Raw genomic sequence first — 18462 nt, 5'->3', positions numbered from 1 at the left:
GTAAGGTTGCACAACCACACCATACATGCACAGCATTTCCCCCCCACTCTTCAATCCTGTTTTTTTTGTTTTTACACCTCAGTAATCTTGGGTGGCTATAGAGCCTGTCTCCTTGGCCACTAAGATACTTTGTGGTGTAATTTGCACCTTAGTGGAACCCATTTCAAGTTACAAGCTGTCTAACCCTCAACTGATATTATTTGCAACCTATCACACATCCGAGGTACTTCCAAAGTCTTTAATGCATGGGGACGCAAAAATAGGCATCTTTGAAAACAATCATGCTCTTCCAACATGAGAATGGCATCTGTAACATTTACATGCTGAATTTTCTGTCCTTTAAATAGCTGTCCAATAACGTTTGGTTCAATATCAGGCTGAGGGCACTGTCTTCCCTTGTAATCTGGAAATAGATTCCGAATAAACCCTGATGTCACTTTTGTAGTGTTATCTCCCCTGCAGCTTACTTTGTACTGAGTTCCCGGTTTTACATTTCATCTTGGGTCTGTAAATCTGCTGCTTCCTTACAAATTCCTTGCTCTACTGTGTTCTGAGGTGGTGGTGTTCCGTGGTTGAAGTCATTCTTCAGCATTTCAATGTAGAATACGTTCATGCTGCAAACACATTGTTGTAAGTGACGACTGTACCTCCTCTCCATCCACTGTTTTGTTCTTTGTTAAGACGCATATGTTCAGGTGTGCCTGCTCTTTGTTGTAAAACAAACAAACACATGGTTGTGCTCACCATTCTACAGGGCTACAAGTGAGTCTGATGCAGGAACTTCCTGGATATTATTGATTGAAAGACCTGGGCTCTCTGCCTCGAGATAGGCTGCAATGATCGGGCCAACCAGCACTGTGCCCTGCACACTTCCATCAATTCAGTGTTACTGACAAAAGCTCCCAGCAGGCGACTCAACCCGCGCAAATAATTCTGGTTTTCAGATCAGTGCGGGGCGTATTCTTTGGATGTAGACAGAAAAGAACAGGAGGACCAGTGACTGGGGGAGTGCTCCGTAGGTAGCAGGGCAACATTAGTGAAAAGATCATGTAGGTTTATCTACAGGGCGGATAAGTGCAACAACCTCCTTAGTTTTGCGCATGGGCATTGTCTGTCTTGGCAGGCTTGCCTCATGCGTATCAGGACGGATGAAATGGTAATGTGTGAAATACTTGATCATTTGGTAATGAGAATCACACCAGCAGACAGTTGTAAGTTACAAATGCTTGCACTTTTATTATCCGAATATCACAGTAGGAAGCGTGTTTACAGAGATAGACGGGATGTTAGCCTTGGGAACGTCTACTGTAAGAAAAAAATTAAAACGGACAGGATAGTCGAGAAGCACTGGTTGGGCAATTGTGAATAAATAGGAAACTTGGCATGCATATTAGACATTTTATGTCCTCTAACCGATAAATATTTTACAAGTCATGGGGGGGGGGGGGTGTATGTGTATGTGTAACATTTTTAATGGATTTCTTTCCCCCCCCTCAGACTACTGATGCCAGTACGCAGACCATCCCAACTGGTGCTGCATGTTCCACGAACAACCAGAACAGTCATTGGGGCGGGCACTCAAAAGCAATCGCAGAAAAACTGGAGGTGGTACACACAGAGGTGCAAAAGTTGACACAGGCCCTTCATGCAATGGCAGAAAGACAGAATCGTTTGGAACGCCAGCATGAGCAGCAGCAGCACCGTTTCCAGCAGGAAGTGCTTGGAACTTTGCAGCAGATGAACTCCTTGCTTAGTCAGCAACAACAGCAGCATCAGCAGCAGCAGCAGCAGCAGCTCTGCCACGCCCAGTCACCACTCAACCAAGCCTGCCTTCCTTACAGCAACATGGCAGAAAATGCACCAGTCCTACCTAGTTTTGGACAGTTCAAGATGGAGCTTCTTTGATGGACTCACTGCTTGCTATTACATTGACCACTTCACAGTGTAGTTGTTACCTGGGCTGGGCTACTCCTCTATGTGTAGTTCTGGAGTGAAGCAAAAGGGCACATTGTGCTTTCACAGAAGAGATGCGTTAACGGTATCAGCTGGAAACAGCGGTTCTCTGACGCATAAGCTACACAGCAGTCTAAATCACTTCTGGCCATATATGTGAAGTGTTTAAAAAGACAGATGGTCACCTGAACCTACCATTTGTGGGCTGGGACTGTCCCTCTTTTCTGAGTGAAGGATTTTTTTCCATTAAAACAAAAATAAAACACTGGCAGGTGTGGGGTTTATTTTTATGCGGTACAGTTGTGCTTCTGAAATTAGCAGGTTTGGACTTGGTCATAATGCCTTTCTTTGAAATTTTTATCTTTTTAGCTAACACACAGATCCTTGGAGACTTTGAAAGAGTTACTGATATTTTCCCCTGAATCACGAAGCAAGGTCATGGCCAGTTTGTGAAAGAGTTTTATTTAAAAAAATGAAACTGTAATTTGCTTCTATGGTTATTCACGCTCCATATTTTACATCAAATAATCGTTTTTCGCCGTTGTATTGTTTTACTGTTCTTTCTTAATAATTAAAATAGCAATTTTTGACTGCAAACAGAATAAAAGAATCGCCTGAGCAAATGCCCCATGGCACCTCTGGCCAGCATCAGCATTGTGCTTCACGTCAGTGCTGCCGACAATATACCTGCTGAGGTTACACGGCTGGGACGGCATAGAGCGGTCGCAGTACTGCGCACTGACGCCAGACAGGATAGGCTGTCGAGGAGTCTGCCTTGGCCACAGGAGCGCTTGCAGGGCTAAAACATGCATAACGAAGGGCACTTAAGGTTTCCTTGCACTGCTTTTCTGTCATAGTTCAAACACATTGTTAAACCTTATTGTTCTAAATAAATCAAATTCTCGGCGTACGGTGGAACCCTGAACAAATTGTAAGTAAAGGAGTATCGATAATAAACAATAGGGCCCCCTCGAAGTATCAGTGGAAAGAACGCCGGGTGCTCGGAGCACAGACCTGTAGCCAGAAAAACACAATTTCTCACCTCGTATCTTTTTCATTAGATTTCTAAAATTGCTGAAGGGGATGTAGCAAATCACCCAGTCTCTCCTAGTGCACACCTTATAAAAATGATATTTGAGAGTTTTTTTTTTTTTTTTTTTAAACAAGAAAACGTTCATTGTATGGAATGGAGGAGTAATCTAGTCCGTTTCAGTTCTGTATTCCAGTCACATCAAACACGAGTACCAGTCTACACTCATCGCAGATCTCCAGCGCCAGAGAGGGCGCTCTTCCAGGCTGATCAAAAGTCCACATAGGTCTCTCTCTGATTGTTCATTTCGATGGTTGTGTAGTTCTGGGGGCGTCTACAAAAAAAGATAATGGTACAGTCATTTCCTGGTGAAAGAAACAGAAGTCTGCATTCTTGGCTTGTTTGTTTATTACCTCTGCTGCTAGCAAAACCAGCAAGTCTTTTAATAAACCAGACGAGTACAGGATCCCGCATATTCGTGCACTGCATGGACTACAAAGCACAAATACCGAGGACCAAGCCAACAGCTTTATGACAAAGGTATAGAAAGTAAAGAAACAGGTTTTCCAACAGAAGCACTACTTGATCTTATGGGCTGTGAGCGTCAGCAGCATCAGAAACCGATCCTGATTTAAAATTGCAGGCCTTATTTTTGCAGCAAGAACTAAGTCCAAGAAATATGTATTATACATGGCTATTACGAACCTGCTGAAGCCTTACTTTGGGGAAACTACTACTGGTCAATCCTTGGCCTCTGCACTGATCTTTTGCAGATAACTTGATTGTGCGCAGGTCTGAGTAGTGAATGATGGAGTCTAGCTTACGTCCAATTCTACTCTCCTCACACTTTTAACTCCAAGAATAAGCCCAGCTAAAAGATCTACCCACTACCATTGCACCACATATCTAAATCTGCTGTGCAAGAGGAAACAATTCCCTTACATCCACAAATGGGCCGTTCTCTTACTCGACCATCCTGAAGTGTTATGTGGCCTATACAATACAACTCCTGTCTCATTCTGAAAAAATCGAGTTAACGTTCCAAACTCGTTCATTTTATGACATCTTAACGGGTGATCATCTGTAAATATAACAATTAATGCTTGGTCCCTCTGTATCATCCACCTCGCCTTTGGATAGTGGAACACTTTTCCATTCCACTTAATCCAGAACGTGCTTACTTTAGTTTTAGAATTACAGAGATTTTAACCATTACAGCACGCGATCTAATGGTAAATGGGAAACTATGGAACGGGGTAGAATCATAAATCCAGTTGTCTAAAATAGGCAAACATTCGCTACATTTGACATTGATTATTTCAATTTGTAATACATTTAAGGGTTTGTGGAGTCTGGCACCGAAAAGCCGAGATGAAGGTCTGTGGTTCCCCACACTCTCTGTGATGAAAAGCGCTCAGAATGATCTACACAACAGAGCAGTATCGTTCAATGTGAAGGGGAGTCGACTGTGGAGAGTTTTGTTTAGTCGGGTATTGTGGGTCTCTGGAGATGGTGAAGGGAAATACAGCTGCAGGACAAGTTGGCATCCGATAGCCTGATGAGACTGAACACTGGTGTGCATGAGAGCTCAGTGAAAAGTAGTGGCCCCAAGGAGGACAGCGCACGATGCCTCAATTTCATCAGAAATACTGCTGAGAAGCTGTCCCCTTTCTACCTGGTTGAGAAGTTAAGACCCGAGATATGGCCTCTCAACAGCACGGGGCTTGTTTTTTTACTGGGAGTTGAGTCTCTATACAGGGACAGTAACAGTCATGAGGTGCTTGCACCGGGGGTTGAAAGACAGGCATTGATGGACCAGGGTGCGTGGAAAATTGTGGTGTGCTATAAGTCTGGTCATACAGTAGAAATTGCCCCGTCTGCGAATACCAGACTGTCTGGGCACAGAAAAGGAGAGTGACTTGTGCTGCTGTGCCATAACACTGAGAACAATCCATCCTTGTTACTGGAGAACCAGACAACTTACTGGAGGAGAAATAATATAGGTAAATCATTCTAGGAAAAACCCACAAGTATGTCCAGTAAAGATGCAACCCTTTTAAGGGAATCATGTGGCGTCAGCAATGATAGTGCTTGACCGGGGGATGGGAGGAACACTTGATAGATGACTTAAAGGGCTGACGTGAGAATAGACCCATGTAGAATCATAAGCTGATCAAGGTGCCCCACCATCACCAGCCCGAGAAGAATCCTTAACCAAAAGCCAATGCGAGAAAACTAATGAGCAAAGATCCAAATATACACTTGGAAGATTGGAAAGAAGGAAGGATCCAGTCATTGTTCCAGGGTATTGTTCCACCTCTACACGCCAGCAGCACTCTGCGCACTCAACCCAGGACCCAACAACAACTGCAAGCCCTCATCACTGGCAGACACCCACGGACCCTTCAGCTGCCCAACTCACCCGCAACAACACACCCACACTGAAGATCCTGAAATGCATACTCATCAAGGTCCGCTTCCTCCACAAACACACTAAAGAAATCTGGGACCTCCTTGACAGCACCACCGCAGATGTTGCATTACTCACCGAAACCTAAACCAACACCACCTCTGGCCCGGACATTGCCATCGCCATTCCACAAGGATACAAGATCACCTGGAAAGACCGCCCCAGCCACCCTGGGGGGAGGAGGGGGAATCGTCCACAAGTCTAACATCTGACTGAGCACACACTCCGAAGACCCCACAAGCCTGATGGAACACTTTCACTTCAAACAAGTTCAACGTCCACCCTCAGGGTAGCCCTCATCTACCACCCACCCGGGCCCTGTGCACCTTTCTCCAACTCCATCACAGACAGTATCACCGCGGAAGCCATCGCAGCCTCCAACTAAACCCTGCTGGGAGACCTCAACTTCCACCTTAACAACCTACAAGAACCGAGCACCGCATCCCTCCTAGACAACCTCCACAACACAGGGCTCTGACAGATCGTGACGGAACCAACGCATTCAGCAGGACACACCCTCGACCCCATCTTCACAACAGGAACCTCCGTCACCTTCAGCCACACCCCTGAACTTCCATGGTCAGATCATCGCTGCATCCATTTCACCTTCAAAGAATCTCCTCACATGCACACAACAGCAAGGAACTTTTCATCATCATCAAGAAGTTCACCCAACCCAACAGCGAAGCAACGGACATCCCACCCTCACAAGATCCCTGCAACATACAACACATACTTCCATCACAAAAACAAGATCATCTACGACAACTTCAGCGAGGAAACCAACAATCGCCAACTGGATCCCCCTCACCACTGAAGAAAGACTGAAGACAATGAGGACCATACACTCCGGGGCCCCAACGGACCCATGCCCCACCACATCTTCAACAGAGCTGCTGAAATCACACCCCCAAGCTCCGCCTCACCATCAACCACTCCCTAGCAGACGCCTCTCTCCCGATGACTGGAAACATGCCGAAATCAACCTTCTCCTCAAGAAACCCTTGGCAGACCCCACCGACCTCAAGAACTACAGGATCATCTTGCTGCTCCCTTTTCCAGTGTAAGTCGAGAAAGCCAGCAGCAGCCAACTCGCCACTTTCATCGAAGACCACAACATTCTCGACGCCTCCCAATCTGGCTTCAGAAAAAAACAACACCGAAACAGCCCTCCTAGCCGTAACAGATGACATCCGCTCCCTGCTGGACAAGGAAGAGACTGCGGCCCTCATCCTGCACGACCTCTTGGCGGCCTTCAACACAGTCTCCCACCACACCCTGATACGCAGACTTCACAAGGCTGGCATCAGAGACAAGGCCCTCGACTGGATCCGATCTTTCCTCTCTGGGAGAAATCAACAAGTAACACTTCCCCCTTCCTCTCAGACCCCACACCTACCACCTGCGGAGATTCCCAGGGATCCTCCCTCAGCCCCACGCTGTTTAACATCTACATGGCCCGCTAGCCGCCATCGTCAGAAACTACGGACTCAACATCGTCTCCTACGCTGACGACACCCAACTCATCCTCTCCCTATCCAACGAACCCAACACAGCCAGACACAACTTTCGCGAAGGCATGGGAGCAGTCGCCAACTGGATGAAAAGCAGCTGCCTACAACTCAACGCAGACAAAACTGAAGTACTCATCATGGGCCCTCAACCCGATGCGTGGAATGATTCCTGATGGCCCCCCACCATTGGAAGCCCACCCATCACCACGAACCAAGCCCGCAACCTCTGAATCATCCTGGACTCCAAACTGAACATGGACTGCCAAATCAACTCCGTCGCATCCCCCTGCTTCCGCAACCTCCGCCTCCAACGCAAGACATTCAAATGGATCCCCCTCGAACACAGAAAGACCGTCACACACACCCTCGTTACCAGCAGACTGGACTACGGCTACGCGTTCTATGTCAGACTCAACAAGAAACTCACTCCCAAACTACAGAACATCCAGAGCGCCGCCGCCTGAATGGTCCTCTACCTACCTCAACACTGTCACATCTCCCTTAACCTGCGCACACTACACTGTCTCCCCATAGTGAAAAGAATCACCTTTAAGATCCTCACCCACACACACAAATCCCTCCACGACACCGGACCAGCCTACCTGAAAAGGCAATTCAATTTCCACGCACCACACAGTACCCTACGCTCAGCCCAGCTCTCTCTTGCCGTAGTACCCTGCATCAGAAAAACAAGAACAGGGGGATGTTCATTCTCTTATCTCATCACCACAGCCTGGAACACCCTACCGCCCCACCTCAGACAGACTACACCCCTCCTCAACTTCAAGAAAAAGCTGAAGACATGGCTATTCGGAGACATGGCTATTTGAAGAACCACCACACTGATGAATGCTCCATCGTCCCCCTCCCCCCCTTTAGCGCCTATCATGGGTGAGTAGTTGCGCTTAACAAACACTGATTGATTACCGCCCGTGTTGCAACAAGCCAGACCTTTGCGCCTTACATTTTTTAAAATAAGATTTGTGTTTATTTTATGAAAGGTTTAAAGAAAAACATAAACAGTACAGGCATGTCTCAAACATCAGTCAGAGCAAATAATGAAGGAGGGTTGCTATTCCTTCAATAGCAGACAATATCCTGCTTGGCAAGCATAAACCAGATTCTACAGTGTTAGAACAAGCAGTACTGTCTCAAACATTATTCACCCTTAGAAGCACTATTTTTGGATCTAGCTCCACTAGATGAACCACTGCTGACATGATCTCAACGTAGATCCTTTTCCAATAGTCAACAATTATTGGACTATTCCATATAACACGTGCCATTCAAATCTGTGTGGACAGTTAGGGTTAGATACCATACAGATAGGCCACAGTCTTGTAAGGATGATAACACACTGTGTTGGTGAATAATGTGTATGATCCAAACATGCAAAGAAATGACCTAGGTGTGTGGGCCAGTCTCACTTCCATCAACCCCTTGTTTTCTAGTGGGCCAATTTTTCTCTAGTCACTCTCTAAGTGTTAGAAATGTGTCCGGGACGCGAATCAATGGGAGCCTGTACACTCCGGAGATTATCCCCACCCCTGCCCACTGCCTTCCTTCCCACGTGACCATGCTTGTTGTGCTGCATTAACCACGTTTTGCACCTCCTTTGAACCCGGATCCTGCGACTACTGGGGGTGCTGGATGGTATCCTGGGGGCTCTCTAAAGTGCTGAGAGCCCCCTCTTCCTTCTCACACAGAGTTGAGGCCCCCAGGTCCCTCCGGGGTCCATCCAGCGCTATTTTGATGTAAAACGCACTTCTGTCGTAGCCAAGGCTTGATGGCGCCTTCCAACACTAAATCTCGTCTGCAACGATCTTCACGCCGTGGACATCTTTTGCATCATGCAGGAACCTGCTGGCATCTTCCTAGGGTGCATTTCTGCAGTCTTCGACTAACCGGGGAATCTTCTTTTGCACCCTCTTCTGGGTTGCAGGGGCTCTGTCCTTCCTGGAACTTATTTCGACTTCTGGACTTGGTCCCCTTCAGGTTCAATAATCCAGCAGTTGTTCTTTGCAGACTTGGTTGGCTGTTGCAAAATCCCAAAAAAAGAGGTGTAGTGTGTCCTAAGGAAACTTGCAGTACTTTTCTCCTGATTTTCTGGGCTCTGGGGTGGGGTAATATACTTAACTTTACTGTATTCTTACTCTCCCAGCGATTCTGCACACACTACACTTGTCTAGGGGGGAATTTGTGATTCCCATTCCACTTTTTTAGTATATGGTTTGTGTTGCCCCAGATCTATTTTCTCCCATTGCATTCTATAGGATTTCCTACTGTTTGCATTGTTCTATGACTATTTACTTGTCTTATTTTGGTATCTAGTGTATATATTTTGCATGTAGATTACATTTCTGTACTGCTAACAATTTCTCCTTTCTAGTATGGTTCTAGCACGTCTAAGTTGCAGATAGTTAAAGAAATGTTTACATTGTGGAATGCAAAGTGATTGACCAATTGGTCAAATGTCTTCATATAGTCAGTAGCCCATACATCTGTGGGGATGGCAATAAAATCCCATGAATGAAAGCCTTTTAGGGCGATGACCTGCGTTAGACGTGTGCCATGCCACAAGTTCCTACGATTTTTAACACCAGCATGCGTTTTTTTCACGAGTGAGGAACTCAGATATTCAGGTTGTAGATGGTGAGAAACTTTCAATATCATGTATGCCAATGTGAATTTGAGGGTAACTTCTAGTGCAAGCTAATGAAGTTACCTTAAGACAGGAGTAATGTGATCAAATGTTCTTGTATGACACATGCTGCGACTGAATGCAGGATTGCATTAAGTGGTGTCAGAATAGATTTAGAATCTTGCACTAGGATGTTGCAGCTTGTTCCATGGGCTCTCAGTATTCTATATGAAACATGACTGGATGAAGTCCATGCAGTTTTTGTGGGGGATGCCTAGGCCCATATATTAGCTACATGCTCAGATGGCCACAGCAGGGATTGTTGTGTCCATCTCCGCGCACTCTTGCGTCTGTGTCCCTCGAGCAATGTTGGAATGTGGAATGTTTTTTCACATTTCTTAACAGTCGAGGAGCAAGGGAGACATGAGAGAGGGCACGTTATGCGGTTGGTGGTTGCCTGCTTTACCAAAGTCTTTACAATAAAGAATCGTACCCATCTCTTCATTGCAGTGTCTTACATTATAACTGACGACGATGACTGAATTTGAACTGTTTACTGCAGTGAGGTGAGTGCCACGCTCAGTCTCGCCACACACTTCAACATTAATTTTTTGGTTTGTCATGCCACAATACGAGGTCAGCCAAATAGCATGGTGGACATTTTAACGGCTTGATGTGTTGACTTGTTTAACCATGCATTTCCAGAAAGGGGGTGGCCATCCTAACTGGCCGGTGTGTTGCATTACTAAAGTCAAGCATTTCTACAACCTCGGCGGCCATCTTATTTGCCTGAACTTCCTGGTGTGTCTCATTATCAAAGCCAGGCATTCTTACAACTTTGGCAGCCATCCAATTTGCCTGGTGTGTCTCATTGCAAGAGTCAGGCAAATTTTAGCGCCTGATTGTACAATTTACGTCTTTCTTTTTGGTTTTTATCACTAAACAATAATGTCTTTAAGAGAAATTCTAGTTCTAGTCAGATGCTCATATTTACTACTGCTTATTTATTTTCAATCAAAAACCTCTAACATGCAAGCCATCAGCCCTTCACCACCTTTTGTACAATATCTAGGAGAACCACCTATAGCTGGGAAAGAATAGTTTAGAGCATTCACGCATTTTTGGGCGCAATTTAGTTGGTTAGTTAATTTGGTTTAAATTCAAACCCGAAAGAAAACATTGGCTTTTGGAACATTCAATGCATATGGAAGGCCACAAAATACTTGCACATTTACCTGGCCCATCAGCTTATGATGTGGAGGATGAGATGGATGAATATTAAATGGCAGTAACAAAATTTGACAAAGTTTTGTAAACCTAACTTAATTGTTAGGAGACATTCTTCTCTAGAGCAGTCAGCTGTAGAATCGATTGATGCTTATGTGGCTTTATTACGAGTATTGGCGGCCAAATGGCAATTCGGTACCTTCGGCGACCAGCTCACCAGGGAACAATTGGTAACCAGGTGCTACAATCAAAAGATCCAGGAAAGACTACTAACATGCAAGAACCCACCACTTGATGATGTAGTAGACATTGCCAAAAGCATGCAGGATTAAAACAAAAGCGGTCAAGAAAGTTAAGAAGTATGCAGGAGAAGCTGTACTTCTAGTTAAACCTAACAAATCTGGGTTTAACAATGTTATTGATTAAATAACAGACTAAAGGGGGGGGGGCACATGTTTTAGTTGCGGAATTACATTTCATATAGTATCATTTGAGGAATGTCCTGCTTTAGACAAATAATGTCTTGTATGTGCTACATCTGGCCATTTCACTAAAGTTTGTAATTCTCAACCACTGAAGAACAGTGTAAATATGGTGGATAAGGAACATGATTGAGCTCATAGCACACACAATATGATTCTGTGTGTGAAGGTGCACGAGATAATTTTCTAACTATGTTTGAACCTATAGTGGTTGTAGGTGAGACTTGGCATTGTTGACAGTGAAGCATAGGCTGTGAAGAAGCTTTATTGCCATATGAGTGTGTTGCTGGCACTGATGATGAGTGCTTGCTTTGATGAGCCTATCTTCCAGGTAGGGGACTACATGGACATTTTGTTGTCTTTGCTGATAAGCTACGATCACTGCTAGGTACTTTGTGAACACCTGGGGTGCAGTAGTGACCCCGAATGGAAGCCCTTTGGATTGGTAGTGTTTGCCTGCTATGACAAATGGTAGGTATTTTCGGTGTGAGGGTGCATCGGTATGTGAAAATAAGCGTCCTTTAGGTCTAGTGTTGACATAATGTCACCCTGTTGTAAAAGTGGAATGATCCCCTGTAGAGTGACCATATGGAAGTGTTCTGATAGGATGTATTTATAATTGTTGAGAGATCTGAGATCTAAAATTGGTCTTAGAGGCCTGTCTTTTTTGGGCATCAGAAATTATAGGGAATATAATCCTGAGCCTTGGTGTTGAGGAGGAACGGGTTCTATAGCCCATTTGAGAAGGAGGGCTTGGGCCTCTTGCTTGAGAAGTGTAAGATGTTCCTGTGACTGCAAGAGGGAATGCTGGGCGGCATGGTACTGAGCGCCAGACAATATCCATGTTGGATAATGGCTAGTACCATTTATCTGTAGTGATGGTATTCCAGACTGGATGGAAAAACTGTAGTCTGCCCTCAACAGGTATTGTGTGGTCAGGTGAAAGGTGTAGGTAGTCACTGCTTTGCAGTGGGTGTTGCTCCATGTGCGGATGCACCCTTTACCCTTCCATTATTATTACTACCTCTAAAGGAACCTCTGTAGCACCCTCTGTTAAGGATGACTGAGTTTGCTTCTGCTGGGAAGTGTCAGTGGATGTGGATTTGTATGCCCCTCTAAAACCTGGACTTCAAAAGGACCCCCTGGAAGAGGAAGTCTGTAATGGACCCATCGCTTTAGCAGTGTCTGTATCCTTTTTCATCTTATGCGGGGTCGAATCTACTTGTGGCCCAAAAAGGTGTTCCTTATCAAAAGGCATATTTAAGACTGCCTGCTGGACCTCTGTTTTAAAACCAGAACACCGTAACCATGTCTGCCTTCTAAGGAGAACGCCAGTGTTAATACTCCTGGCGGCTGTATCCGCTGCGCCAAGGGTGCATCAGATCGAGCTATTAGTAACAGCCTGCCCTTCAGTGACAATTTGCTGACTCGCCTTACGATGTTCATCTGGGAGGTCCTGCAAAAGTTTCTCCATCCCATCCCAATGGGCTGTATTGTAGTGGGCCAAAAGGGCCTGCGATTTGGCGATGCGCCAATAGTTTGCAGCCTGTGCAGCAATCCTCTTCCCAGCAGCACAAATATGCATGCTCTCCTTTTCAGGAGGATGACTGTCCCCAGTGCCATGACAGTTCACCCATTTACGGGTGGTGGTAGCAACAATGGAATCAAGAGGAACTTGGCCCTTAATTAATAATGGATCAGAAGGAGCTGCTTTATATTTCTTGTCCACCTGGGGGGCGATGACCCTGGATCGGACTGGTTCTTTGAAGATATCCTCGGCATGCCTCATAATGCCAGGAAGCATGGGGAGAAATTGGGGGTTCTGTGAGTGGAAGATAAGAGTGTCAAAAAGGTGAATCCTGTTCTAGGTGTCCCCTATGGAGCACAACTTTATAGTATGTTGCTGTCGTAGAAATAAGCGGTTGAAAAGAAGTGGTGTCCACAGCTTGGGAGGGACGAGCTGGATTGAGGCCTAGATCATTAGGGGTAGTGGGATCAATATCACATGTATCCCAAGGATCAGGATCACCTATGGTCCCCCAAGTCCCCCAGTATCGGACTGTAGAGACCCTTGGGGAGAAAGATCAGGTGGGTCATGTGTAGGAGATAATGGTGGTGGAGTGTAGGACGGCAAAGAGGTGGAGGTGATGGTGAAAGAGGAGGAGGAGGAGGAGAAGGCTAGTAGGCAGGGCTGGTGGCCTTGACCATAGTTGTTTTCCTGGGAGAAAGGGGTATGTCCAAAGCTTCCTCAAAAGACAACTTCCTCTTCCTCTTCGGAGGTGGAGGTGAGGAAGGAGTTGCAATAATGCGTCTGGTACCCTCTTGAGTAAGTAGTTTCCTCAGTCTGGCATTTTGTTTAGGATCGGCTCGAGAGGTGAAGTAGAGGCTAAAGATGGTCTGGAGTCTTTCAGCTCCGAAATTTTTGGTATCAAAGATTTGGGCTTGGTCGAGTGAGGCTTCGTCGGTACAGAGGTCGAAGTAGGCAGCTTACGGGCCAGCGCAGAGGTCGAAGGAGGCAGCTGCCAGGACAGTGTTGAGGGTCGGCTTGGTGCCGATACGGGTTCTCGGTCTGATGTGTCTGAGGTTGGGGCCAGGGCCGGGCCTGAAGGTGGGGCAACCAAGACAGTTTTTTGGAACCGACCATGGCCAGGAGGCAGTGGTGGTCCGGCGACCTCTGAAAGTGGTTGTAGGAACTTTTTGGAGGGCTTGGGAGGTGGAGCGGGGGCCACAGTACTAATGCACAGGGCAGATGGTAAGGCATGCATTTTCTAACTAAGCTATCCTTGATGGAGAAGGCTTCTTTCTCCTCTGCAGTCTTCCACAAAATGTTCTGGGGTGTCATCTGAAGCTTTTTGGGCCCTTTCAAGCAAAGGCGTCTGGTCCTGAAGAGTCTTTGTCTACTTGAATGACTTGCAAGTGTCGCTGTTGGTCTCTCTATGGCCAGGTAAAAGGCAGAGATTGCACACGAGGTGTTGGTCAGTGTGTGGATATTTTGTGCGGTACCGCAGGCAAAAATGAAAGGGTGCTCGTTCCATCAGAAACACATCTTCCTCGAAGCCCGAGACATGCAGGAAGGTAGGCCCGAAGGGTGGTCGAAGTCCGAACCAATATAATTCACAGGTAGTGCAGAAATGGAGAAGCGCAATTTAAACAATACCGTTGAGACAGTAAAAAAAGGAAAGAACTGCATCAAACTGAGTTGAAGACACTGAGCAGAGGCACACATGTCCTAACCCCATGGCAGAGAGAAAACAATCTAACAATGGAGTTGATGCCCACGTGTAATATCACCAAGAGGAGGAGTCACTCAACTTCGTGACTCAAAAGACTTCTTTGTAGAAAATCAACTTGCACAACTCCCGACCCAACACTAGATGGTAGGAGTATGTAGAGCATTTGTATCTACAACCACACATGCCACTGAACAGAAAGGTTTGAGCCCACAATCGTCAGTTCAGCAAGTCTCTTACATAGCAGCATTTCTAATCGACTACTGTTGAAGTCTAGGTAGAAGACAGCTGCAATCTCAGTCTTCCTCCTCCTCCATTCCAACAATACCAAAACCTCATCACTGTTGATTTTTTAAAAACTTTTTTTAGGAACAGATCCAAATGAAAAAGAAATTCAAAGTAGTCTTGCTAAAGCAATACCGCAACTGCTGCAGGAACAGGATTAGTTGATCTTGCTAGACCTTCAAGACTTATATTTCCACATTCCCATCAGGAACTGCCAATGTTTACAACATTGCCAGTGTCTGTATATCTGCCCTTAGCTGGCTGAGTGACTAATAAAGGCCTATTGACCAGAGGAGGCGAAACACTTACTATCTACAATTACTTATTTACACAATCTGTTTTTTAGCCACAAAATAAATCGTCTCTGGTTCCATCACAGAGCCTGCAATTCACACAGGCATGCCTGAACCTGTATCTCTATTAACATTCCTTTCTCTAGCGAGATGACAGTCTTAGTAAGATGACAGTCTTAGTAAGTTATCCATTTCAGTCGACCTGGTCAGTTCTTCAGTTGGTGGATGTTAAGATTTCCTGCACCTTTCTGGTTGGCATGCTTGACTTCAGATAAAACGTTTGCAGTGGAAATCTTTGCCTTCAATGGAACTAATTTCATGATCAACTGTAGGATATGGCCTATTATAACCTGGATCTGACTTTCAATTTACAGAAGTGGAGTGTTTCGTCAAGCATGTTAACAGGAGAGATATTCAGACACACTTGGTCACGGGGTCACTGTTTTGATTGATGCATCTCGCCTCAGTTGGGGGGCTCTCTCAGAGTGTGTTGCCATCAACAGTTTATGGCCTGATGAGGAACACAACCTTTGCATACACCTATTGAAAGTGAAAGCAGCAGTGCTAGCTCTAAATGCCATTCTCTTGTAGTTAAGTTAATTTAAACAGAAATTGAGGTGTAGATATGAGAGCCATTCGCACAGAAGGAATGCATGTATAGTTTAGGGCTGCACACAGTGAAGTGTATCCACAATGCAGAGTAGTAAGAAGAAGTTATGAAGTAAATAAGTAGAGGAGCTACCTAGTACATCAAACAGGAGTCAAATTAAGTTTCCTTGGTTCAGACATAACCGTTATGTCAATGTAAACAATACTAAAGAAATATAACTTATGTACAGTTAAATAAAGTTTATATATCGGTCATAAACAAATAATTTTATTCATTCGATGACATGAGGTGCAAAACACACGTGGTATGTGGAACAGTGTAATGAAAGATCACCAGTGTTTGAAATGTTTGGGCTAAATGTACATACATTCTGGAAGACACTAGGGGGAGGTGAAAAGATCCTTTCTGCTGTCTGGTAAATTGTTAAAAGGGACACACTTAAGGTAGGTCTATGTAGGAAACAGAAAAATCCCACAATTACAGTCCAGATGGTGGCCATTGTCATTTTTATCCTTTAAAACTAAGTCTGACGGTCATCACTGGGGCAGGAGAAGGGTGGAGACAGTTCCAATCAATCAATAATAACTTTATTTCGGCTATACGCCATAAAAGTATGCGATATAACACCATATCATAGTTATACAGTAGATCAATTATAAAATAAGATAAAAGAGAGGCACCGCATTATGCATTAAAAAAAAACTGAATAAATTATAAAATCACATACCTATTAAAACAGCTCAGGCAAAGCATTGATCTTAAAATCTTGAAATTACAGAATATTAAATATTGAGATATAAAAATATAATGTGCGGTTAACCCTGACTCCAATCGATTATCAACTGCTACATTAAATAATTCAAGCCTAAAATCTACTTGTTAAAATTATAGAGTTATAACAATTCTCTAGTTCTTATAGCCCATGCACTTTGCAGGTATCTCGCAACTGAGAAAACTATCTTGTCAGTTGTATCAGTTGTCAAAAGGCGTAATGATGTATTACATTCCCTTATCCCCATTGACCTGCATAACGGAACAATCCATTTCTTCCTAGCGGCCAGGTGTCTAGGGCAAAAAAACAAAGTGTGCGAGTGTCTCTGGTATCTCTTGGCAATGATGACAGGAAGTCAAATTACGATCCTCCACTCTCCATCTCGCAGTAAATGTCTTGAGCGGAGGGATCCCTAGTCTGAACTTGATGAAGAGAGTTTTGGTGTAGGGAGGATTTACATTGTCCATATAGGCCTCGAATTTAGGGCTGTATTTATGGTCCAAAAACTGTATGATCCGGCTGCCTTGATTTTTAGACCAAATTTGCACCAGAATATTCTCCCAATAACACCTGTTTATACGCGCTTTTACTTCCTTAGTCAAGTTATGAGGATCTATCCACACCTCCTCCATTTTAAGAATTTTACACATGTCTCTAATATATCTGAGCCAAGGTATTTTTGATGCACAGTCACCCACAAGAAACTCGTCTATTGCTATTTGGAAGGTGACAAGTGCTCAGAGGTCCAGAGACGAACCCAGTACATGAGTGGTCTTAGAGCAATTTCGTTATGAATCTCATTTAAAGCCAGGTCAAATCTGAGGGGTATGAGGGGGGGTACTCATCGGCAGCCGCAAGAAATTGCGTAGAAAGCGGTTTTCTACCGTCGTCAAGCACCTTGAGTTATTGTGCCCCCAAAGCTCTGCACCGTAAATTGAAGCTGCCACTGCCGCTGCTTTGTAGACGGTGATGGCAGGTGAGATCTCCCCTTCTGAAATGTTAGCAATTTCCCTCCCTATCGCTGTTGACCTCTGTCTGAGGGCTGATAGGCTCTTCCCAATCTGTGCCGACCAATGTTGATAATCTCTTAACCTAAGCCCCAAATAGTCAAATTGGCTAACTCTCTCTACCGGATGGCCTGCTATAGTCATTGTCCCCCTGAACGATTTATGCGGATTAAAAGCCATGAACTTGGATTTAGTTGTATTTATTTCAAGTCCTCTGTTGAAGCAAAAATTGTAAAAAGCATCCAGTTCGTTTTGTAGACCCATTGGTGTTCTCGAAATTAATAAAGTATCAGCGAACATTAAAATGGGGACAGGGGCTCCAGCTAGCTTTGGAGCGTCATGGTTACAATGTAACAGCTGGTCCGCCACGCCTTTGATGAAGAGATTAAACAATGTTGGGGCCAGAACACACCCCTGCCTGACCCCCCTATTGACAGGTATAACTTCTGTTAGATCACCACCATGAGACCAACGTACTTGGGCAAAAGTCCCCTCGTGTAAGTACCTAATCAGTCTTAACTCACCATCTAGTTGGTAGCTCTCCAGAGCATTCCACAATAAATCTCGTGGTACCATGTCAAAGGCAGCTTTTAGATCAATAAAAGCCACATACAGGTGGGCTCTTGTCAAGTAACAGATATTTCCAGCAGAGAAGATTGAACCTGAACGCCTGATCTATTGTGCTCATTCCTTTCCTAAATCCTGCCTGGAGGTCGGAAAGGATATGAGAATCCTCTATCCATGCCTGCAATCTATTCAGTACCTGTTTGCAGAATATTTTTTGGCTGACATCAATTAGGCTTATTGGCCTATAATTTGTAGGTTCATCCCTTGATCCCTTCTTAAAGATGGGGATTATAATTGCTCCTTGCCACGTGGGGGGTTGTCCTCCACCCCTCAGTATCTCATTGCTGAGTGCATTTAAATATAGGGACCAAGTTGTCAGTC

General features: G+C 44.9%; 2 protein-coding genes across 3 annotated transcripts in view; one reads left to right on the top strand and one right to left on the bottom strand.

Annotated features, from left to right (window-relative positions):
- Positions 1 to 2219, top strand: part of LOC138261558 (uncharacterized) — a 257041-nt gene extending 254822 nt beyond the window's left edge. For both annotated transcript variants that reach the window (XM_069210618.1, XM_069210619.1), the window contains exon 6: positions 1498 to 2219. In XM_069210618.1, the coding sequence (XP_069066719.1) occupies positions 1498 to 1905 (408 nt within the window). In that variant the 3' untranslated portion in view covers positions 1906 to 2219. The remainder of the gene's footprint in view (positions 1 to 1497) is intronic.
- Positions 2220 to 2396: 177 nt separating this feature from the next.
- Positions 2397 to 18462, bottom strand: part of LOC138261557 (uncharacterized) — a 403078-nt gene continuing 387012 nt past the window's right edge. The window contains exon 14 of the mRNA XM_069210617.1: positions 2397 to 3317. Within this exon, the coding sequence (XP_069066718.1) occupies positions 3254 to 3317 (64 nt within the window). The 3' untranslated portion in view covers positions 2397 to 3253. The remainder of the gene's footprint in view (positions 3318 to 18462) is intronic.

The sequence above is a fragment of the Pleurodeles waltl genome, chromosome 10, assembly GCF_031143425.1.
Source record: "Pleurodeles waltl isolate 20211129_DDA chromosome 10, aPleWal1.hap1.20221129, whole genome shotgun sequence".
Lineage (NCBI taxonomy): Eukaryota > Metazoa > Chordata > Amphibia > Caudata > Salamandridae > Pleurodeles > Pleurodeles waltl.
Note: the sequence above shows the minus strand (reverse complement) of the source record. Positions and strands in the feature narration are given on the sequence as shown.